Here is a 25,321-nt window from a genome sequence, read left to right as displayed (position 1 = left end):
TACAAACCACGCTATTTAATAGGGATATTACTTTTGGCGTAGCTGAAATGACGAGCCATTGATTTTTAACGAGGGTTAACTACCCACACCGCTAGTTAGTGGGGGCTAGGGAGGGTAGCTTGCTACCGCTCCCCCTCACACACCTCGGATGGTGAACGGTCGTTGCTGTTCTTCATGCTCGCCGACAATTGGCAGCCATTAACGCCAGTTTGTTTTCTCTATTTTCTTGGACTGAGTGTGTGTGAAGTTGACTTCTGCGACCATGTGCACCTGCCCTGGACTCTCCGACTGCCCCTGTGGAACTTTTTTGTCGGCGGTTGAGACTGATCCTCACGCCCTTTGTCCTTCTTGCAGAGATCAACGTTGTGATAGTGTCAACAAGTGTAGGGAGTGGTCTTCCTCCCAGTGTGAGAGGTTTTCGCGACGGCGGAAGAAGAAGTCTAAGCGGGATATTTCTCCTTCGAAGGTTGCTTCAAAGGGAGGAAAACCCAAGGCCGCGTCTTCTTCCGTCGCCTAAACCTCCTCCGAAGCTCCTACTCGGTCGGTCTCCTTCGAGAGACCGTCGAGTAGTAGTGTAGACCAATTTATTTCTGACCAACCCCGGGTCTCGAGAGATGAGGTTGCTTCCCCTAGCGAAGCAGCATCACCTCTCTCCCCAGGGGAGGCCTTGTCACTAACTTCCGTATTTCAGATTTGGTTCTCCGTGGGGCTCACGGGTTCGCCCTCCAAGGTGGCACTGCTTGAGTTCATCCGCATGGGTGCTTCTCTCAAGCAATCGTCGTCGCCGTCAGAGGTAGATCCCCTGATTCTTGTCGATGTTGTTGTGGCTGAGGTGTCTCATGCGACATCACCCATCTCCTCTGTCACTCCAAACTCTACAACTGTAGCTGCCGACTTAGTTTCCCCCGTTCCTGGCCATCCAGCGAGAGGGAAACTAAGTTAATCATCGGGGTCTCCTGCTAGTGTTTCTTTTCCCTTGGGGGAGTTCACTTACAGAGACTCCTCTTCGGAGGACTGCTGAGGGTCAGCTTGCTGATCCAACGGCCCCCAGAGGGTGCATCCGTTGGATGGCTCGCTTTCCTCTTCGCCTTAGAGGCCTTCCTTCACCTGCGGTGAGGAGGCACCTCTTTGGTTCAACGTCTCCAATGCAGTCCCCCGCAGAGGATCCTCTAGACCTTCAATCGTCCCTCACTGCACCTGCAACCAGTCTTGTGACTTCGGTCCTGGACCTCTCTGCAGATCGTTCGCAATCTTCTTTGGTGGATGGTCGTCCTTTTAAAGGACACGTTGACCATCCATCCAACAGACCTGCCGACCTTCCATCGCCATCCCTGTATGAGCCTAATAAAGCTCCTCCAAAGTGCGCTATTGCGAGCCATCACTGTCGCCCTGCGCACCACGCTCCTACGCGCCCTAACCAACGCTCACCAGCAGCTCGTCAAACAACAACCCTTCTGCGCACCACTCATCCTGCTCGCCCTCACAGAGGGCAGCAGCCTCTCGCACTTGCGCGCCAACATGCGCTTACACGCCATCAGTATCCTGATCTTCAGCACTCTCCTGCGTGCCATGCGCACACGCGCCCACATGTGCACATGCGCTCACATGTGCACACTCGCCCATGATCACCTGCGCACCTTGCGCAAACACGCCCAGAGTCGCCTACGCGCCAGCACACCACAGCGCTCTTGACCTCTCCTGCGCACCAGTGCTCTCCTGCCCCTATGCGCCTTGCGCTCACATGCCCTGCACTCACTCGCCCACAATCTCCTACGTGCCAGCGCCCACCTGCGCGAAGCATTTTCCTGCGCGCCAATGTTCTCCTGCGCACCAGCGCTCTCCTGCTCGCCAACATGTGCGCTCCACATCACCTGCGCATCAGCGCTTTCCTTTGCGCCATCTTGCGCGCCATCACTCTCCTGCGCATAAGTTGTTAGGTGAGGTGACAACCATGTTGCCACCCTCACCTGCCCGCCAACTTTTACCTGCGCGCCAACATGTGCGCTCCACATCTCCTGCCCACCAGCGCTCTCCTGTGTGCCATCTTGTGCGCCATCACTCTCCTGCGCACAAGTTCGTAGATGAGGTGACAACCATGTTGCCACCCTCATCTGCCCGCCAACCTTTACATGCACGTCAGCGCTAGCCAGAGCATGTGTGATCACCTGCGCACCATCTTTCTCCTGCACGCACACACAAAGATGCGTGCACTCGCCCGCTCTCTCCTACAGACGCGCGCCAACACTCTCTTGCGCGCTCATTATGATTCTCTTGCGCGCCTGCGCTCGCCAACATTCTCCCGCGCGCTCATCATGATTCTCCTGTGCGGCCACACTCGCCAACATTCTCCCGCGCGCTCATCATGATGTAACATTCTCCCGTGCGCGCTCGCCAACATTCTCCCGTGCGTGCTCGCCAACATTCTCCCGTGCGCGCTCGCCAACATTCTCCCGTGCGCGCTCGCCAACATTCTCCCGTGCGCGCTCGCCAACATTCTCCCGCGCGCGCACTTGCCAACATTCCCCCTCGCGCGAGCACTGTTATTCCCCCCTCGCGCGAGCACCGTTATTCCCCCCCTCGCGCGAGCACCGTTATTCCCCCCTCGCGCGAGCACCGTTATTCCCCCCTCGCGCGAGCACCGTTATTCCCCCCTCGCGCGAGCACCGTTATTCCCCCCTCGCGCGAGCACCGTTATTCCCCCCTCGCGCGAGCACCGTTATTCCCCCCTCGCGCGAGCACCGTTATTCCCCCCTCGCGCGAGCACCGTTATTCCCCCCTCGCGCGAGCACCGTTATTCCCCCCTCGCGCGAGCACCGTTATTCTCCCTCGCGCAAGCATCCGCATCAACAGGCATGTCATTTGGCAAGGTCGCCATCGCCTCATTCCCCTCCCCGCAAGTGCATACCATCGCGCATTGTGGGAGAAGGGAAACGATTTCATGCAGAGGGGTTCAGGATCCCTAAGCTACCTTCTAAGGCAAACCCACCTAGTCCAGTAACTCCTCCCAGGGAATCTTAGATGCCTTTCCCTTCAAAGAGTCTGTCTGACAGTGCGTCTGTCAGCCAGCAGCCCTGGTTTGATGCCTTAATCAGAGCCATAACGCAGGCTTTCAAGCCTGTCCTATCTGATCGCTCATTAGAGCAACCTATAGCTCTAGATCTATGGCATGGAACCATGTCTTCCTCTACCCCTTTAAAGAGGAAAAGTGGAGTTTCGGACGCGGTCACTTCCCCGAGGGTGAAGCTGACTTCATGCAGGCCATCGAGGCAAGTTCCTCCTGTTCCTCAGGCATACTCTCCATCCCTGTCGGACAAAGATCTCCCGTCACCTAGGGAACCACGCAAAGAGAGACACTCCCCCATCGCACCAATGGAGGAAATCTCTCTTCACGCCGAGAGTTCCCCGCAGTCTGAGAACAGAAGGGACATGCCACACACATCGATGTTGGAGGCCTAACTCCTCCGGAAGGAATCCAAAGACTCCAAAACCATGCCGAAGTCCTCCGCCAGGGCTAGAATGGAGCTAGCCAGCCACTCAGGGAATGTCTGCGACTCTCCCCAAGAAGAGCCTTTGGGGACAGAAGAAGACTTCGCTGCAAGTCCTACAACAGGAGGAGACCAGCAGGAGTCAGAACATGCATTCTGGCAGGTTCTGACTCTAGTGAGGGTTCTCAACGGGTTTTCCGACCCAGAGATCCCCCTCGAGAGGACAAAGTCATGGTCCTAGACCGCGTATTTGGTACTCAAAAACCCTCAAAGACCAGTGCAGCCCTGCCCTGGTCTCAACGGGGGAAGAGTACCAGGGACAAGCTCGCCCAGCAGCACTCCGAGTTTGCCTCCTCCAACCGTTCCGGTACCATGAACAAGCTCCTCCCACCTCCTCACGTACAGCAGAGGAGGTACTTCGAGATCCTGGAGGAGCCCAGTTCAGCTCTTCCTCTTCACCACTCGCTGGAAGAGCTAACCAGGGAAATCCCTCTTGAGAGACTCTCCAACTGGCAGATCTCAGTCTCGGCAGCCGAGATCCTTAACCAGGAGAGTGTCACGAAGTATGCTATGCAATCTACTTTGTGGCTTGATATCTGGTTAGGGACCTTAGGTATCCTGATACGATCCGAGGATTTCTCCAAGGAACGTACCAGGAAAGCTATGGAAACTTTCCTACTCTCAGGTACTCGCACGATCGAGTTTCTTGCCCACCAAGTCTTGAACTTGTGGGCAAATATCATCTTGAAACGTCGAGATGCAGTAGCTGAAAGGTTCCACCAGAAGGTCCCTAGCGTCGAGATCAATAGGCTCAGACATTCCTCCATAGAGGGGTCCCATCTGTTTGAGCCTAAGGATGTGGAACTTGCTGCTGAGAGGTGGAGGAAGTCTCATCAAAACTCCCTCCTCCTTCCTTTAACATGTAAGCCCTATAAACCTCCAGCACCACAGCAGTCCCATCCAACCAAGACCACAGCGACGACAAAAACTGCAACAAAGACAACGGTGTCTAAGCCCTTTTCTTGTCAAAGACAGGAAAGGCAAAAAGTCCTCCAGGGGAGGGAAAAATCCTAGAGGAAGCAGCCGAGGCCGCAAACCCTGGGATAGGCAGTCTCCCTGCATTTCCACCAGTGGGGGGATGCCTACAAAGTTGCGCAAACAGGTGGAAGCAACTCGGGGCCGGTTCCTGGACAATCTCTGTGATCAGTTTGGGATATCGCATCCCGTTCATAACATCTCTACCTCCCCTGACCAGGAATCCAGTGTCATTGAACTCTCTTGCCATGGGATCGGCAAGGGGGCAAGCCCTTTGGGCAGAAGTCCAGACCCTGTTGAAGAAGGGCGCTCTCCAAGAGGTCCTCGACGGATCCTCAGGCTTCTTCAGTTGACTTTCTTGTAAAGAAGGCGTCTGGAGTCTGGAGACCAGTCATCGACCTCTCAGCTCTGAACAAGTTTGTCCAACAAACTCCGTTCAGCATGGAGATGGTAGACACGGTCTGATTAGCAGTAAGACCGCAAGACTTCATATGCACACTGGACTTAAAGCACGCATACTTCCAGATCCCAGTCCATCCGTCTTCAAGGAAGTACTTAAGATTCAGCCTAGACAACAGAATATACCAGTTCAAGGTGCTGTGCTTCGGTCTTTCCACAGCACCACAAGTCTTCACCAGAGTGTTTACCCTAGTGTCATCTTGGGCACACAGGACTGGCATCCGTCTCCTCCGTTATCTGGACGATTGGCTAATCCTAGCAGACATGGTGTCAACCCTTCTTCAAGACCGAGACAAACTTCTGAGACTTTGCCAGGATCTGGGGATCATGGTAAATCTCGAGAAGTCCTGTCTGCTTCCCACTCAAAGACTGGTATACTTAGGCATAATTGTAGACACCATTCTCTACAAAGCCTTCCCATCAGACAACAGGATAGCAAGGCTGAGAAAGGTCGCAAGACCTTTTCTCAGACGAGAACAACTTCCAGCCATATCGTGGCTACGTCTCCTCGGTCACCTTTCATCGCTGGCCTGTCTAGTTCCCAATGGTCGGCTCAGGATGAGATCCCTCCAGTGGCGACTCAAGTCCCGGTGGAATCAAGCACACGAGTCCCTGGACATCCAGATCCCCATGGGACCTGCGGAACTGACAGACCTCCAGTGGTGGGTGACAGACGAGAATCTACGAAAGGGAGTGGACCTTCTCGTCCTCCCCCTGGAGTTGATGCTGTTTTCGGACGCTTCAAAAAAAAGGGTGGGGGCCCCACGTGCTGCACCACACGACCTCAGGTCTCTGGTCAGAGTCAGAAAAGTACCTCCACATAAATCTCCTAGAGATGACGGCCATCTTTCTGGCCCTTCAACAGTTCCAACAGTTCCTGGCAAGCCACTCTGTGGTGGTGATGAGCGACAAGACCACAGTAGTGGCCTACATCAACAAACAAGGAGGTACTTTTTCGCTGCAACTCTCATATCTAGCAGTAGAGATACTGAGATGGCCCGAAATCCATTCGCTACCACTATCGGCACGCTTCATTTCTGGCAAAAGGAATGTGCCTGCTGACAACCTGAGCAGAGCATCTCAGATAGTGAGTACCGAGTGATCTTTGGATCATATAGTAGCCAACAAAGTCCTGACTTTGTGGGGTTCTCCGACTGTGGACCTCTTCGCAACGGCCCTGAACTTCAGGCTCCCCCTGTACTGTTCCCCAGTCTCAGACCCCAAGGCTCTCTGGGAAGATGCTTTCCAACAACGGTGGGACGACATCGACGTTTACGCCTTTCCCTCTTTCTGTTTGATGAGGAGGGTACTCAACAAGACCAGAATATTGATCAATCTTTCAATGACAATCATAACTCAGCTATGGCATCACGCAGAATGGTTCCCGGACCTTCTGCAACTCCAAACGGAGGCTCCAAGAGAACTCCCTCCACGACACAATCTACTCAAACAACCACATGCCAACATCTTCCACAAAGCCGTAGCTTCGCTACGACTTCACGCCTGGAGACTATCCAGCATCTCCTCTCTGAGAGAGGATTTTCGCTACAAGTTGCGATCAGGATATCTGGACACCTGCGAAAATCATCAGTAGCAGTCTACCAGGCAAAGTGGAAAGTTTTTTGTGGTTGGTATCGTGGAAAGGGTATCTCCCCACTCGATGCCACTATTCCAGCAATAGCAGAGTTCCTCGTGTATTTGGGTGAAGAAATGCACCTATCAGTCTCGGCAGTGAAAGCGCCTTAAGCCTCGTCTTCAGACTGAAAGGAATGGACATTTCTTCATTGCTAGAACTTTCTCTACTCATACAGAGTGACAAACTTACCTGCCCCCAGTCAGAAGTGAGACCTCTCTCATGGAACGTGGTTCGAGTTCTCAGGTCTCTTAAGAGACCTCCCTATGAACCATTACGCCAGGCAACAGATCGCCACCTGTTTTGGAAGACCGTGTTCCTGCTAGCTTTGGCCTCGGCCAAGCGAGTCAGCGAACTTCAAGGTCTTGCATACGCCATCTCCCATTCAAGGGGATGGGAGAGGTAACGTGCAGCTTTGTTCCTGAGTTTATTGCTAAGACTCAGATCCCTGGAGTAGCGGATCCTCGATTCGACTCCTTCTGGATTTCTAGTCTCCGTACTGTAACAGATGACCCAGACTATCTCTTACTATGCCCAGTCAGGAGTTTGAGGCTGTACCTCAAGAGAACAGAAGCAGCCTGTCCTCATGTGCCTGCACTATTCGTCAGCACAGGAAGGACCATGAGGAGGGTCACCAAGAACACCATCTCAGCATGGATTTGCAGGGTCATTGACCTTGCACTGAATCTAGACCCTCCTCCGTCACGTCGCCCCAGAGCACATGATGTCAGGGGCATAGCTACGTCCCTGGCATTCAAAAGAAACTACTCAGTGACGCAGGTTCTTCAAGCTGGGGTGTGGAAACTTCTAAACATGTCCACTTCCCACTACCTGCAAGACGTGACCCACAGGAGACTCGATACGTTTTCTATCGGTCCTGTGGTGGCTGCACAACAGCTGGTTTAAAACCTTAAGCTCCTTATTGGACAAGTAGCAGAAGGTTGAGGGCATTGTTACCCGGTTTTAGTATGCATGAATGAAAAGGTTTGACTGACCCTTATTTTTTCTTCATCATCCCCTCTCTTGGGGAAAAGCAGCATCCTGGGTTCTCTACATAGCTGACCTCAAACCACTGCAGGTAAACAGTACTAATCTTAATACTAGGTACACAAGGGAGCATCCCTTGTGTACCTAGTATTAAGATTAATACTGTTGCGTCCCCATACCCTGATGAGGTGGTATTGGGAAAGTCCTAGTGCACAGTTTTTCCATCTAAAAAACTTCGGAATAACTTTCTAGGACGAGTCACATTTCTACATACCTTCATACACAGCTTGGGTAGGCTGCGAACCTTGCGTAGCAAGGTTTTAGTGAGGCGCAGGGAGTCCTTATTCCTTGAGTGCTAACACACTCAGATAAGGAGCCCCCGGGTAAAGCCAAAAAGCCAGATTGGTGGGATGTCCACCTTTCCTAATGGGTGAGTTACTCTTATTAAATAGCATGGTTTGTATTCCAGTTACGGAACAAATGACATATTGCAGATAATTTGTATTTTTCCTAACTATGCAAACCTTAGCCATTTAACCAAACTTGCCCGCCAGCCCTATCACCCTTGAAGTCCTACCTCCAAGCAAAGTGAGCTCAATCACAGGTGTGTGAGGGGGAGCGGTAGCAAGCTACCCTCCTTACCCCCCCCCGCTAACTAGCGGTGTGGGTAGTTAACCCTTGTTAAAAATTAATGGCTCATCATTTCAGCCACACCGAAAGTAATACCCCTATTAAATAGGTAAGGTTTGTATAGTTAGGAAAAATACAAATTATCTACGAATTTATCATGTACTCTAAGATCGTTGGGACGGCCTAGAGGTGTGCCTTTTTTTTTTCCTCCATTCGGTCTGGTGAAAAAGTCCTCAGCCAAGTCAGGATAAACAAGATCTTATCAATGACTCCAATAGCTTCGCTATGGCATCCCACATCCTGCAACTAGTTATGTGACCTCGGTCCTGGAGCTAGAGGCCATGTCTGTGCCAGTATTTTCATGTAAGAGACCTAACTCTCCTTCACTTCAGGCTCCAAGACTGCAAACTCCTAGGAGGTGATCTCCATTGTCTAGCCTACCTTAGGAGCTTCCAGTCTTCTATGTGTCACGTATAGAACCCTCATGGTTTGACGCCTTGGTTAAAGCAGTACATCAAGCTGTCATCGGCGTTCTTCATACAGACCAGACAGTAGTCAACACCCTAAGAATCCCACTGGAGAAGTCATTTTCACCCAGCTCAGCCTCCCCACCATCAGATAAAAAAGCCTCGGGGCCAGCCCCGCGCAGACCTCCATCTCCGTAGATGATTGTCTTGCTCCTGAAGAAGAAGTGGGGAGCAGCAAATGTGGAGGTGGACATCAGCAAGACTTCTCCCCGGTGTAATTGATAATGAAGAAAAAGAGGAGAATGGAGCATATGACTCCTCCCTCAGGAGATACTCATCACCCTCGAATTAGCCGAGGCTCTTGATCTCCACGGGAGGTCTCACTGACATCCTCGTTCTGTCTCTCTCCTATAGAGATAGTCCCTCCGGAACTACGCCCCATCTCCAAGGAGAATGACCATCCTGCTGCAGTTCCTTATGCAAGTGAGGGATAGCCTTCCTCTAGGCGGGAAGAACCCTCCAGACCTTTGCTTCTGGAGGAGTACCTTCCATCCTGCAGAGAGACCAAGGATGCCAAAACGGTCCCAATGAACACCCCATCCAGGGCATCAAGACATCACATTCTGTACCATGGTCTTTCACTGTCTTGGAGTAGAGATCAATGCTTAGAGTACACTCGAGCACACTATTCTATCTTGTTTCTCTTCCTCTTGTTATTTTGAAGTTTTTATAGTTTATAAAAGAAAGATTTATTTTAATGTTATTATTGTTCTTAGACTTCTCTCGTAGTATATATATTTATTTCCTTTCCTCACTGGGCTATTTTCCCTGTTGGAGCCCATGGGCTTATAGCATTCTACTTTTCCAACTAGTGTTGTAGCTTAGCAAGTGATAATAATAATGATAATAATAATATGCCAGTTTCTTACGACACAGAGATATTCAGCTTGGAACAACCCTTGGTGCCAGGGTCCTGTGCACTCTGGTATTACTAAACCACAAAGCATGAGTTTTAAGTATCCCGAGATGAAGTTTTTCCTCTAGTTGGAATGGGGACTTCCTCCTGCCTAAGGACGAATCTCCTATGCAAAGGACAAGGGTTTGTATATTGTGTGGGAACAAATGACAAATTTGCAGGTAATTTATATTTTTCCATATCTATACAAAGCTGATACATTTATTATACTTTCCCAGCATTACCCACCCTTTAGAAAGTCCCAGCTGCAATCAAAGGGGTTTGTCAGTGAGCAGGGGGTGGTCGGTGCTTCCCTGCAACTATACTGGTAACTACTGGCCAGTTGTTGAGACCTTGTTATAATTTTTAATTGCCACATTCTGGCCTTGCTGTTATGATTCTCCTATATAAAGGACTCAGTTTTGTATTGTATAGTTAAGGAAAAGTACAAATTACTTCCAAATTTATCATACTCTGTGGAGTTCAGCTGTTGCTGCTGTTTGAATTAGTATTAATATACTGTTTATGTAAGTCACAAATTAAATTTAATTTTATAAAATCAACTCTGGAATAGAATATCCTTTCTCTTGTAGATGATGACAGTTCTCCGTGATAGCCGATATGCTCACATTGGGTGGAAGTTCTTGGATGGTGTTACCTGTATTCTGATGATCCCATTTCAACATGCTGCATCAATAGCTATATCGTCATTTGTATTCACCTGTCATGATAGGAACACAATCATCTACAGAGTTGTAAGGTATGTCTCTTAAGTTTATGAAATTATTATTACTGTTAAATTGTGTATAATAATATATTATACTGTACAGTATTATATTTGTTTCAACATAAGTACAAATCCTCACTCTTTATGTAAGAGTATGACTTCAGTGAAGCTGAAACACTGCTGTTACAACCTTTAACGAAGTGTTAACAACCATATAAGTTGTTACCAGTCAGTAGCGGGGAAGCACCACCCAACGCCCACTCACTATAACTCCTCTTTGATTTCAGTAGTCGGTGTAGACAGACCTCTGTCACCACTGGCTGGAAACTTGGCAGATTCTGGCTTTGATGCTATACTGTAGTTTCTTGGTGATATTGTCCTCAAGTTGAGAACTTGATTAGTAAAATTATTCTCAACATACATGCAAGTGCAAGACATTCCCATGTGTTATTATTATTATTATTACTTGCTAAGCTACAACCCTAGTTGGAAGTGCTGTTTTGGACTTGCCCGCATAGTCGTATTGTTTGTGCTTTTGGTGTTTTTCCCGTGTTGGGCGTTATTTCATCATGAGTGATGCTGCTACTTCACCTTTACTAATGTTAAGTACCATAGTTTGTTTTGACAGCTTTTTTCAGTACCGGGCTTTTGTGCTTTTCCTGTAATGTGGATTTTAATTTTGGGAGTGGATTGGCCTTCCTCGGTGTCGGCAGCCATGTTGGTTTTGTTCGCTTCGCTAGTATTACAAGTTAATATTGCCCATCTGGTACTCTGAAATCTAGGTTATATCACTTACGTTTTATGACCATTATTATTATCATTTTATTATTGTTTTTACTATGGTATTTTTTTTCTAGCCAGTCCAATTTGGACGAACGAAGAATAACGTTCTTGCCTTTGTTATAGTTTAAGTACACGCCTCGGGAAGGTGGTCGTTTTAGACTATATCTTTTTATTTATTTGTTACGCTGTCGTTATTCTTCATTCTTGGTTTTTACAATTTTATCATTATTCTTATATCATATTATTGTGTACTTTTGGTTCTTTATAATATAACCATGAGAGCGTGAGCATGGAGTTCTTGGTTTCTGTTACTACAGTTACGAGTTACCCTTTCTCTCGTTTTCTTTCTTAAAGGAGAGGTGGATTTCTCGTTTTCCGTTTTATACGCTCACGAGTTATCCCTGCCTCCTCTTCTTCTCCCGGTTTATGATAGGGTATTACGTTTGATGGTATTTACATTTGATTGATGTGGTTACTGTTAATATAGCTAGCATTATTAATAGGTTCCGTTAGTGTATGAGTCATTATTTTGGGATCGCTTTATGCCGCCACCCGTAGTTCCGTTCTCTTCGGAACGTTCACCACCTTGAGTTATACTCCGCTATAATGTATACTCATTGGGTTGGGAACTAGTCAGATATTTGGAGTGCAACGGTGAAACCCGGCACTCAGACTCCGGCTTCGGCTTTATGCACATGAACCTTTTTTCATGATTAATCACAATTTCATTATTACGGTCCTTTTGATCACACAGACGTTCAGCATTGAGGTTAACATTATCTTACCGCTGGTGTTCACGATTTCACTATTACGGACCTTTGTCACCGGATCTCCGGTGTCACTGGGGATCACTCAGACGTTCAGAACCACTCAGTCGTTCAGAACCACTCAGTCGTTCAGAACCAAGGTTAACATTATTTTACTGATGAGGTTTATAGTTACATGTTACGTGGTTACTTGACGTTATATGTTAATTTGTAGCTCTAGCTAGCAATGATAGAACCATGTTAGGCACACATAATTAATGTTATCCAGTAAAATGGCCTCTCATGGCATGGTTGGTTTCGACCTGGCTTTTTCATTAGAAGGGGCTAGCGTTCGATCCCAAGTATGAAGTAGAAATTTATTTCTATTTGAACACGATGTTGTATGGATATTTATCCATATATATACATATATATAATTAAATATATGCATAAATATATACATATATATTATATACATGTACAAATATATACATATACATATATATTATTGTTTTATAGATACTTTGGTTGATCCAAGCCTGTGAATAGGATCACTAACCAGAGTCTCAATGAACATCCAGACTTATGTCTCCTTTCTTTTACAGAAAGTCCGCCTACATGGTATGGTTCCCGGAGTCATGCACGCTCTGCTACGAGCTGTCCTCCCTACTCCTGAACGATGATGTAAGTTGGTTCTAATTTGTTCCTTTTGGTATCCTTTGGCAATGATTTAATTTTTTCTTGATATATGTATACATCGCTTATTGAGGAGAACGGTCTTCTCCTTCATCACTAATCCACTCACCTCTTTCAGGATGATGATGAATCTCTCCGGGCTGCAAGAGCGGCTCTCCGCCCTTGGGTGTCGAGATTTGGAAGGAATGCTCCATCTGGCGGACCCTATCTCCTCGACGGAGACATGGCCTCTCGACTGTTCCCGGGCTCTACTACTGCGGCAGTTCCACCGGAGACAGCGGCCCCGTTAATTGAGGTGGTTAGAGCAACCATTCCAACGGAAGAGGAAGCTTTATTGGAGGGGGACGTGTCCTCTCTAGGGTTGGACGTCGAACCCATGGACGAGCAGGTAGGTGGTGATGAGTTTTGAGCCTTCAGCTTTGCCATTATCTGTGTCACCGGTCCTAGAACCCTCAAAGGATCCTGATGTTCATATTACTTTGCATAAAACCGTGACTGCTAAAAGACGACGTCCGTTAAGTCCAGGGCTTCATCAGCGGGTCGTGCTCAGGATCCCTCCTTCCCCGCCGACCTGATCAGGGATATGGTTAAAGAGCAGATACAACACATTCTAGGGCAAGCCAAGAAGCTATGACGGAGCTCAAAGATATGGTGGCGAATCTGATCCGTTCAGGAACTCGGATGTCTCCCCCTACAGCCCCAGACGCATCGAAGTAACCTCCTTCGATAAAAACAACCCATAGAGATTTGCCTTACATGCTCCATATATAGATGGTACCATAACTCTGGATGACATAGGCGTCCGCCCTCTAGAGGCCCTAGAATTTACCCTCCGGGACTAGAATTCCCATTCAACAGATTCGTTCGTTTGAAAGAGCATGTCTTGGTTAGATTAGACAAGGTACCGAAGGTAACGGTAATATTTCCTAAAGAGCAGGCCCAAGCTGTCTGGGCCAGGACGTTGTCGGTCTGGGGGTACGCTAATTCCAAGCTCACCCCACACAATGGGGCCTACGCCATATTTACAACTGCTCCCATTATTACCTTGCCTATTACGATGCCGGCTCTTAAAGAGCCGGACCCCACCTCGCTGAGTCCCTTGCCTCGCTTTATCCCACTGAGACCTTGTTTTGGATATTCATGAAGAACCTATCTCTGTTCTACCAAATCGACCTTCACGCTTTGTGGTCTGCTCGGGTTAGTTGTAGGAAATACGTTCTGTCTGAGGCCTCTATCAGACATGAACCGAACAGGCTGATAGCTTCCTCCTGCTGGGGTAAAACCCTCTTCCCTCAGGAGGAGGTGAACAAGGTTCTACAAGATGATACGAGAGCAAACCAAAATTGCAGGTGAGGCGAGGCCTCACTGCCAAAAAGAAGGTCGAAGCCCAAAAGCAAGCTTTCTTCAAGAAGAAGCAGAGATTTACCCCTTACAAGACGAACCGGGGTCACTGCCATCAATCGTCAGTTACCCACTCGTCATCACAGTCTCCCTCTGCTTCGATGTCTCTGCATCCGAATCCCCCTCAACAGGTGGTCTACCTCACTGATTCCCCAGGTACACAACCCAACCCCGTTTGGATGCCCTCGCCTGCATACAACCCTAGCTCCTAACCCTCAGGTTCCTTTCGTAGACACCAGAGAGGAAGCTACAGGGGTAGAGGACAGTTCCGCCATTGAGGCGGACCTAGAACAAAGGGGGCTCGGGGAAGGAAAGGACCTAGATTCACTCCCTCACAATGAGGTGGTCCCGGTAGGGGGGAGACTTTACCACTTTCGAGACCATTGGACCTTCAGTCCGTGTGCTCATAGCATAATCTCTAAAGGTTTGGGGTGGAAATGGCTACAAGGTTCTCCTCCTCCACCAGTGACCTCCCAGAAACCCACTCCCATTCTGAAAGAGTACACCATAGAGTTACACAAGAAGAAAGCAATCAAATGGGTTCGATCACTGAAATTCCAAGGCCACCTGTTCACAATTCCGAAGAAAGGCTCGTTGGCATTGAGAGTGGACCTGGACTTGTCAAAGCTAAACTCTTACATTCTCTGCGACAAGTTCCAGATGTTGACTATCTCTCAGGTACGGACCTTACTTCCCCGTGGGGCCGTCACCACCTCTATCGACCTTACCGCCGCCTATTATCATGTGCCAATAACTCGAAACTTCTCTGCTTATCTGGGTTTCCGCCTAGGCAGGAAAGCCTTTGCGTTCAAAGTCATGCCCTTCGGCCTCAACATTGATCCCAGGATATTCACGAAACTGGGAGAGACAGTGTTAGAACAACTCAGGAACCAAGGGATACAGATCATTGCTTATCTGGACGGTTGGCTCATTTGGGCCCGGTCTGCCATGGAAAGCAACAGAGCCACGAAGGAAGTACAGTGAACCCTCGTTTATCGCGGTAGATAGGTTCCAGACCCGGCCGCGATAGGTGAAAATCCGCGAAGTAGTGACAGCATATTTACCTATTTATTTAACATGTATATTCAGGCTTTTAAAACTTTCCCTTGTACGTAGTACTGTTAACAAACTACCCTTTAATGTACAGCACACTTAATGCATGTACTAACGTACCCTAAACTAAAACAGGCACAAATATTAAGGGCGACTTTATATCATGCGTTTCCTAAACACGCCAAAAAGCACGATAAAAAATGGCAACCAATGTTTTGTTTACGTTTATCTCTGATTATAATGAAGAAACAAACGCATTTACACATCTGTGTATAGGTTAGTTTCTGCATCGAATATGTTGATTATTCAGTACAGTATGTTGATTTGGTTATTACTAATGTTTTACTTAATTTTTCTTAGGACTTCCAAATGAAATGTTTTTCTTTATGACGCCGCCTGAAACGACGGCGTCATAAAGTACGCTCAGTAAACAAACTAAGGAATTTAACGCGCATGATGAAAGTGATAAATAATGATATTACAGTAAAAGCTTTAATAGAATATGTTATTACAAATATTATTTACCGTATCTATATAAAATCATACATACGTAGCAAAGCAGGAAAACAATCTACGAGAGAGAGAGAGAGAGAGAGAGAGAGAGAGAGAGAGAGAGAGAGAGAGAGAGAGAGAGAGAGAGTTGTTTTACATACGTAAATGTGAATTTAAAAAAAAAAAAAAATAGCCCCATTTCATATAAAATAGATTACAAATATTTTACTTTATCATATTACAGTAGTCTGTATAATACTGTAAAGTTCAGTACAGTATGTTGTTAAAGTCGTGGCGATGAAATTCTCACGAAACAAAAACACGCCATTTGAGTACAACAGCTGATTCTCTCTCTCTCTCTCTCTCTCTCTCTCTCTCTCTCTCTCTCTCTCTCTCTCTCTCTCTCTCTCCTCTTCGTGTTATACAATACTTACATTTAGATGAAGAAGCTAAAATTAGTTTTCTTAGTGTCAATTAAATACGAAACGAAATAATTAGGCCGAGTCTACATCCATTTCAATCATAGCTAAAAATACGGCATCCGATTTCATCAGCAAACCCCTATTTTTTGGGAAATATCATTTTATTCTAGAAAATTGCCACTCTTTAAATAGTTAATTGCACATTAAGAAAGCATGTACTTTTGTTTTTAAATTTCGGGTTTGTTTTAAAAATCGAGTATTGTTGACTTCTTTTTTTTTTTTACTTTTGGCTGTGATTAGATCAGCTGTCATCTAGCTGCCGCTCTTGAGTGTGTACGAATACACTAACAAAGTATCATTTATACCATTTCTTAACTTATTCAAACCGTCTACAGTATACAGTTGATATTACATAAGCACCAATGTGTTATAACCTATCAATTTTTTTTGTTTATTACATTTAAACCTCCTCTCTCTCTCTCTCTCTCTCTCTCTCTCTCTCTCTCTCTCTCTCTCTCTCTCTCTCGTGGGCTACTTTTCACTACCTCCCATTCCTTACCTCTCTCTATCTCTCTAACAAATGATATCTTTGTTGCTCCTCAAAGTTTCATTTATATTGAAAATCAGTCACGATTCAATTTTCCTTACTTTCTCCAATCTCGCTCCATCGGTCACTTCGCGGTATTTTCGATATTTCTGGAAAATCCGCGATATATGTATATACATGGGTTATGAAAAAAATCCGCGAAGTGGCGAATCCGCGATGGTCGAACCGCGAAGTAGCGAGGGTTCACTGTACTTCAATTTCTCGCCAACCCGGGATTTCGGGTCAATCTCCAAAAGTCCCGCCTGCAACCATCAGGCCACTTAGAATGGTTAGGCATTCAGTGGGACCTTTCGAAGCATACGTTGTCTCTCCCTTCCAAAAAGGTAAGAGAAATAGCTTCCAAGATCAAGAATTTTCTCAAACACAAACAGGTGTCCAGAAGAGCCTTAGAAAGAATCCTCGGCCTTCTCCAATTCGCTTCAGTAACAGATCTCCTATTAAAAGCCAAACTCAAAGACATCAATCGAGTTTGGAGAAAGAGAGCTACAGTACCTTTAAGAGACAAGGTCTCGAACATCCCCTCTGTCTTGAAAATGAGACAACGCCCATGGTCCGAACCGAAGAACCTCTCCAAATCGGTTCCTCTACGATTCCCACCTCCACAAGTGACCTTCCATACAGACGCGTCTCTAAGTGGAGGGGGGGATTATTCCGAACATCAGATGTTTCAGGGCTCTTGGTCACCTGCCGTGAAACAGTCCCATATCAATGTTCTCGAAGCCATGGCAGTGTTCTTGACCCTGAAGATACTCTCTCCTCTGAGCTTGACCCACATCAGAGTAGTGTCAGACAGCACAGACGTAGTACACAGCGTCAACAGAGGCGGATCCAAGTCACCCAACCTGAATCAGATCCTGGTCACTATCTTCGCCTGGGCAACAGAAAAGAACTGGTTCCTGTCAGCAAGTCACCTAGCGGGAGTCCAGAATGTGAGAGCGGACTCACTATCCAGGACAAAACCACTGGAGTCAGAATGGTCTCTAGACATAATTTCATTCCGGTGGATACTCAGGCTGGTTCCGGGCCTCCAGGTAAATCTATTCGCAACTCAGATGAATCACAAACTTCCTTGTTATGTGACCCCAACCCTGGACCCTCAGGCTTATGCCATGGACGCATTAACCCTGGAATGGAACCATTGGAAGAAGATTTACCTATTTCCCCCAGTGAATCTTGTAATGAAAGTTTTACACAAACTACGCTCCTTCCGGGGGGCAGTGGCTTTAGTACCACCTCACTGGCCAAAGAACAGTTGGTTTCCTCTCCTCCTCGAGTTGAAACTCCGTCCCTTCCGGATCCCGTTCCCCAAACTGACCCAAGTAATCCAAACTCACTGTGTCAGATTCCTCAAGGATAGCCAAAACTCTAACTTTGTGGACTACATGAAGTTTGAAGCTCATAGAGACGCGAACATTGACCTGGAAAACGTTCTCTTCATCGAATCACACAAAAGGGACTCGACAATTCGTCAATATGATTCGGCCGTTAAGAACTAGCAGATTTCCTAAGAGTTCAGACCATTCTCGTATGTCTCCGAATTTAGCCATCTCTTTCTTGAGGTTCCTATTTGACAAAGGCCTAGTAGCTAGCACTTTAACCACCATCAAGTCAGCTTTGAAGGTCTTCCTTGTTGGGTTTAACATTAACCTAGCTGATTCCTATTTCTCATCTATTCCAAAAGCATGTGCTAGGCTTCGACCTTCGGTTCGGCCACAAAAGGTCTCTTGGTCTCTGAAAGATGTCCTCAAACTTGCGACGGACACGGACAATGAATCCTGCTCTTATATCACTCTTCTTAGGAAGACTTTATTTCTAACGGCTTTGGCCTCAGGTGCTGGAATATCAGAACTAGCAGCTCTCTCACGAAACCCGGAAAACATAGATTTCCTCCCTTCAGCCGAAGTACAGTACTCCTTTCTCCAGACAAAGCTTTCCTAGCTAAAAAGGAGGATCCGCAAATTAGGTGCTCCCCTCGGAAGATTATCTTTCTTCCCCAGGATCCTTTCTCTGTGTCCAGTCACTACTCTCAGGGCCTTTTTAGCTAGAACTGCCACCCGCTCGTCTGGCCCCTTGGTTTTCAAGGAACAAGGAGGTACTATTTCCATTCACGGTATCAGGCAACAAATCCTCTACTTCATTAAACATACTAATCCAGATTCATTTCCCCAGGCTCATGATATACGGTCAGTAGATACCTCCATCAATTACTTCCAGAACAGGGACTTTGATGACTTTAAAAAATATACGGGGATTTCTAAAAAATATACGGGTTGGAAATCCCCTATGGTTTTCAAACGCCACTATCTAAAGAACTTACAGGCCCTTAAATACCCAACGGTGGCAGAGGGCAGTCTTATCTCTCCCCATTAATCTCTTCTTCTTCCTTTCTTCCATCTCTTCTCTTTTCCCTCCTACCCGCCACTCACACCACGTCGCCACTCTCATGGGTAGATCGTTAGCCCTATGATATTTACCATGTTTAATTCCTATGGTTTAACTGTTATTGTAGTTACCGTTCCTTTAATGTTTAGATATGCTTAGACATGTAAGGTTTGATGCCTTTTGCGTTTTGACACTCAGTTGATTCCTTGTCTTCATATTTATTTAGCCTTACGTTCCCTATGTCATTTGGCTAGTTGGTAATTTGAGGTTTTCTTACATTATTATATTATATTATTGTCTTACATGGTGTTTGTATTCTCCTCATTATGTTATTACTTTATTGGGCTTGGAAGGCATTCTCTGGTACATTTTCACTGGCCGTCACGGGTCGACCCAGAAAAGGGATTTTGACGAGGGAAAAATCTATTTCTGGGGAGAGACCTGTGACGACCGGTGAAACCCTTCCCGGTTATTTTTGTACGGACCCACCCTTTCCTTGCCAAGCCATATGTTCTTGCAGAAGGATGATTCTAGAGGGCACTCGTGTTGGGTGACAGTGGCATGGTCCAAGTGTGGTTTCTGGGGCCTTTGTTACGGCCCTTCCCTTTGATGAAGGAATTATCTAAATGGAAGACAGCCTGTGAATAGTGGTTTTCACATGCCCCTGATGTATACACGACACCCACGAGGTGCTCGCGCGAGGGTAGTAACCTCTGCATTCCATGCTTTTATCTTTCTCTGGTATATTTGGAAGATTTATATCAGAAAAGTGTAAAGAAGGACTCTTTCACCGGCCGTCACAGGTCGACCCAAAAATTATTATTATTTTTACTTGCTAAGCTACAACCCTAGTTGGAAATGCAGGATGCTATAAGCCCAGGGGCTCCTAAGGGGAAAATAGCCCAGTGAGGAAAGGAAACAAGGAAAAATAAAATATCTTAAGAATAGTAACAACAGTAAATAAATATTTCCTATATATACTATAAAAACTTTAACAAAACCAGAGGAAGAGAAATTAAGATAGAATAGCATGACCGAGTGCATCCTCAAGCAAGAGAACTCTAGCCCAAGACAGTGGAAGACCATGGTACAAAGGCTATGACACTACCCAAGATTAGAGAACAATGGTTTGATTTTGGAGTGTCCTTCTCCTAGAAGAGCTGCTTACCATAGCTAAAGTCTCTTCTACTCTTACTAAGAGGAAAGTGGCCCCTGGACAATTACAGTGCTGTAGTTAACCCCTTGGGTGAAGAAGAATTGTTTGGTAATTCAGTGTTGTCAGGTGTATGAGAATAAGAGAACAATCTGTAAAGAATAGGCCAGACTATTCGGTGTATGTGTAGGCAAAGGGAAAATTAACCGTAACCAGAGACGAGGATCCAATGTAGTACTGTCTGGCCAGTCAAAGGACCCCATAATTCTCTAGCGGTAGTATCTCAACGGGTGGCTGGTGCCCACGATTGAAACACGATCATCTTTCTTCTGGAGATTTTTCTCCCCATAGCTCACAGGTCAGGGGAGAAGCTCTCAATATATGCTCAGTAAGGAGCCTGATCACCAGTCAAGTGGTCTCTCCCCACATATGTGCAGGGAGGTTCCCACTCCCACTCCCACTTGTGATTGGGAATGAGACCAGCGCATCACCCTGGATTGATTTCAATGGGGCTTGTACTATCACTGAAATGCTCCCATGTTGGCGCTGGATTGGTAGCATAGTCTTGTGTCACCACATAGGACTGCACTCACTTGTGCAATACTCTGGCAGAAGAATGTATGTGGTACTTCTGTTTTGAAGGACGTGAGTGCTAGATAGTTCTGTTTCTGATGTGGACCATCATCCTTTTAGACAAGGTCCATCATTGGCCTGTTCTGGGTACAATCTAAGGTATATTCATGGCCCAGGAAGGAACACTCCTTTGCTAAGCACCCTGCCACACTGTGCTTTCAGCACCAAACAGATTTGATAGTCAAGGAAAGGATGCACAGTGTTATTCCTTTCTTGGTCATTCGATGGTGTCAAGAATTAGTTTAAAACATGTTGTGAGACTGCTCATGGTCTGATCTATAATTTGCTCCCATTTTCACGTCCTCAGATCTGTTCTTAGACATTGTGAGTTCGTAATACGAGTAAAAGGAATAATTGTCAGAGTATTAGTAGGTTAGGTAGCTCAAGTGCCCATGGTTCTGGAAGATCCTGACAATTGTGAGGTGTTTCAACTCCTCATACGGTTTCAAACCAGACTTTTAGTCCTGCGGTCTACTTCATAGATCTATAGATCTGAAATACTCACTTCAGTCTTGTCAGTCTAGAAGCCTTTGCCTTTCTCTTTGGATATTCAGGCACATATTCTTTTGATTCTGACCATGGCTGTTATCTGGATGGTATATCAACCTGATTGACTTGTACAGGGATGATAATTGCCCAACTGGTTTGGTTTTTGAGAAGGTCTTAGCCATCTTGAATTCCCAACACGTACTTCCAGTGGCTTTTTGATATGGAAGGTGTTAAGTTTAGCCAATTCTGTGCTTTCATATGCCCTTCCAGGCTCAGTCAAGCAAGGTATTAGAAGGAAAAAGAGGGAGGGGGTTATCTTTTGTAGTCTAGTAAAATTAAGGCAAAAGATAGTCAAACTCAGAAAAAAATGAATGATTCTGGTATCGAAGGAAGTACAATTTTATGTAGATTAACATATCCAAAATCTTCTCAAAGTGCACATGGGTAAAGATTTCACAGCTAGTTAACCCTTTTACCCCCAAAGGACGTACTGGTACGTTTCACAAAAGCCATCCCTTTACCCCCATGGACGTACCGGTACGTCCTTGCAAATAAATGCTATAAAATTTTTTTTTTCATATTTTTGATAATTTTTTGAAAAAATTCAGGCATTTTCCAAGAGAATGAGACCAACCTGACCTCTTTATGACAAAAATTAAGGCTGTTAGAGCAATTTGAAAAATATATACTGCAAGATGTGCTGGGAAAAAAATAACCCCTTGGGGGTTAAGGGCTGGAAATTTCCAAATAGCCTGGGGGTTAAAGGGTTAAGTAACTAGGAATTTTGCAAAATTTAGTCACCTTTTGTACAATTTTAAGATTATTACTAACAAAAATATAACCAGATTTGTACATTTCCTTTTGTTTTTATTTCATAACTTTCATACATCACCAAGAAAGGATGAAAATTTAAGATATAAATTAAAAATTCATCGTTGATGACGTCGCTGGCTTTTCCATATGAAATCTATGTATATTGATTGCTTGAATTTCTTGTTATTCACAAGACCCCCCTTATTTTTTTCCTTTCTCTTCCTATTCTCTAACAGCTACTTTGGTATTTCAAAAAGCACAGTACTCAACTAAAACAAAATAAAATGAAATAAACTAATATTAATGTAGTTGCACTTAAGAAAATTTTGATTGCAGAATAAATTTTCTAGCTGAAAGTCTGATTCATTCACACCATGATTTTTGTAGATTTCAATCATAGCTGAAGAAGAGGGCTTTGTTCTAAAATCTATTTGATAATGTTTCATTGTCATACACGACTCATGTCCATACAGTAATACCGATCTCACTAAACTGATATACAGCCTGATTTATATGTAATTTCAGGTGATTTGATTTCCAAATTTTATTTAACCTAACCATTGTCTGATTTGCTTTTTTCAATCTTTCATTAAACTCCAATTTTAAAGACCCTGTGTTAGAGGTCATAGTTCCTAAATATTTGAATGATTCTACCTCATTAATCCTCTCTCCTTCCAATGATATTTCATCTTCCATTGCACATTTTGTTCTCATCATCTGTGTCTTTCTTCTATTTATCTTGTGCCCAACTTCCTGTGATATTTCATGCATTCTGGTAAGCAAGCATTGCAAATTCTTTGGTGTTCTGCTAATAAGAACAGCATCATCAGCATACTCTGGGTCAGCTAACTTCCTATTACTAATCTAGTCCAATCCTTCTCCACCATCTCCAACTATTCTATGCATTACAAAATCCATGAGGAGGATGAATAAGAAAGGTGACAACACATTCCCTTGGATTACTCCACTGTTCACTAGAAATTCATTTGATAGCACTTCACTAACATTAACTTTGCACTTATATGCTCATGAACAGACTTAATCAAATTTAAATTTGTTCCGTAACTGGAATACAAACCACGCTATTTGATTGGGGTATTACTTTCGGCATAGCTGAAATGACGAGCCATTGATTTTTAACGAGGGTTAACTACCCACACCGCTAATTAGCGGGGTGTAGGGAGGGTAGCTTGCTACTGCTCCCCCTCACTTGTGATTAAGCTCACTTTGCTTTTGGCTCAGATGGTAAACAGACGTTGCTGTTCTTCGTCCTCGCCGACAGTTGGCAGTCATTAATGCTTTTTGCTTTTTCTTTTTTCTTTTCTCTCAGACTGTGTGTGTGTGAAGTTGACTTCTGCGACCATGCGCGCCTGCCCTTGACTCTCCGACCGCCCTTGTGGAACATTTATGTTGGCAGTCGAGATTAATCCTCACGCCCTTCGTCCTTCTTGCAGAGGTCAACGGTGTGATAGTGTCAACAAGTGTAGGGAAGGGTCTTCCTCCCAATGGGAGAGGTTTTCGCGACGGCGGAAGAAGTCCAAGTGGGATATTTCTCCTTTGAAGGTTGCTTCAAAACGAGGAAAACCCAAGACCTCTTCTTCTGTCGCTCAAACCTCCTCCGAAGCTCCTACTCGGTCGGTCTCTTTCGAGAGACAGTCGAGTAGTAGCATAGACCAATTTATTTCTGACCAACCTCGGGTCTCAAGAGATGAGGTTGCTTCCCCCAGCGAAGCAGCACCACCTCTTCCCCCGGAGGAGGCCTTGTCACTAACCTCCGTGTCTCAGATTTGGTCCTCCTTGGGGCTCATGGGTTCGCCTTCCAAGGAGGCTTTGCTCGAGTTCATCCGCATGGGTGCTTCAGTCAAGTAATCTTCGTCACCGTCAGAGGTAGATCCCCTGACACTTGTCGACGTTGTTGTGTCAGAGGTGTCTCATGCGACATCATCCATCGCCGTTCCTGTATGAGCCTAATAAAGCTCCTCCAAAGTGCGCTATTATTGTGCCATCACTCTCGCCCTGTGTACCACGCGCCCACTCGCCCTGACCAGCGCTCGCCAGCAGCTCATCATTCACCAACGCTTCGGTGCACCACCCATCCTGCTCGCCCTCACAAAGGGCAGAAGCCTCACGCGCTTGCGCGCCAACATGCGCTTACGCGCCAACATGCTCTTATGCGTCAACAAGCGCTTACGCGCCAACAAGCGCTTACGCGCCAACATGCGCTTACGCACCAACGTGATCTTCAGCGCTCTCCTGCGAGCCACGCGCACACGTGCCCACATGCGCACACGTGCCCACATGCGCACACGTGCCCACATGCGCACACGTGCCCACATGCGCACACGTGCCCACATACACACACGTGCCTACGATCACCTGCGCTCCCTGCGCAAACACGCTCAGGGTCGCCTAGGGCGCCAGCACACCACAGCTCACTTGTGCTTTCCTGCGTGCCAATGATCTCCTGCGCGCCTGCGCTCTCCTGCACCCATGATCTTCTATGTGCCAGCGCTCACCTGCACTCCAGCACTCTCCTGTGTGCCAGCGCTCACCTGCTCGCCAAATTTCTCCTACGCGTTAGTTACCTACACGGCAACGTTCTCCTGTGCAACAGTGCTCTCCCGCGCGCCATCGCTCTCCCGCGCGCCATCGCTCTCCCGCGCGCCAACATGTGCGTCCCACATCTCTTGAGCACCCGCGCTCTCCTGTGCGCCATCTTGTGCGGCAACCAACACGCCAGTAAAAACCTGCGCACCATCACTCTCCTGCGCGCAAGTTTGTAGGTGAGGCGACAACCTTGTTGTCCTGCCTTGCGCGCCAACCTTTACCTGCGCGCCAGCCAGAAGTGAGACTTCCCCCATGGAATGTGGTTCGTGTTCTCAGGTCTCTTAAGAGACCTCCCTATGAACCATTACGCCAGGCAACAGATCGCCACCTAACTTGAAAGACAGTGTTCTTAGTATGGCCAGTAAGGATTTTGAGGCTGTAACTCAAGAGAACTGCCGCAGCCCGTCCTCATGTGCCTGCACTATTCGTCAGCACAGGAAGGACTAAGAGGAGGGTCACCAAGAACACCATCTCAGCATGGATTTGCTGGGTTATTGACCTTGCACTGAATCCTGACCCTCCTCCGTCACGTCACCCCAGAGCACATGATGTCAGGGTCATAGCTACGTCCCTGGCCTTCAAAAGAAGTTACTCAGTGACGCAGGAACTTGAAGCTGGGGTGTTGAAACGTCAAAACACGTTCACATCCCACTACATGCAAGACGT

General features: G+C 46.4%; 1 protein-coding gene across 5 annotated transcripts in view; it reads left to right on the top strand.

Moving 5' to 3' along the window:
• Positions 1–25,321, top strand: part of LOC137645707 (sphingomyelin phosphodiesterase 5-like) — a 184,096-nt gene that overhangs the window by 5,228 nt on the left and 153,547 nt on the right. For 4 of the 5 annotated variants that reach the window (XM_068378572.1, XM_068378569.1, XM_068378570.1 and 1 more), the window contains one exon: positions 10,245–10,411. In XM_068378572.1, the coding sequence (XP_068234673.1) occupies positions 10,245–10,411 (167 nt within the window). Of the gene's footprint in view, positions 1–9,669; positions 9,796–10,244; positions 10,412–25,321 lie in introns of those variants that run through there. The other variant, XM_068378567.1, reaches the window with a different exon arrangement.

The sequence above is a fragment of the Palaemon carinicauda genome, chromosome 8 (assembly GCF_036898095.1).
Source record: "Palaemon carinicauda isolate YSFRI2023 chromosome 8, ASM3689809v2, whole genome shotgun sequence".
Lineage (NCBI taxonomy): Eukaryota > Metazoa > Arthropoda > Malacostraca > Decapoda > Palaemonidae > Palaemon > Palaemon carinicauda.
The sequence above is the reverse complement of the archived record's forward strand: the minus strand, read 5'-3'. Positions and strand labels throughout refer to the sequence as shown.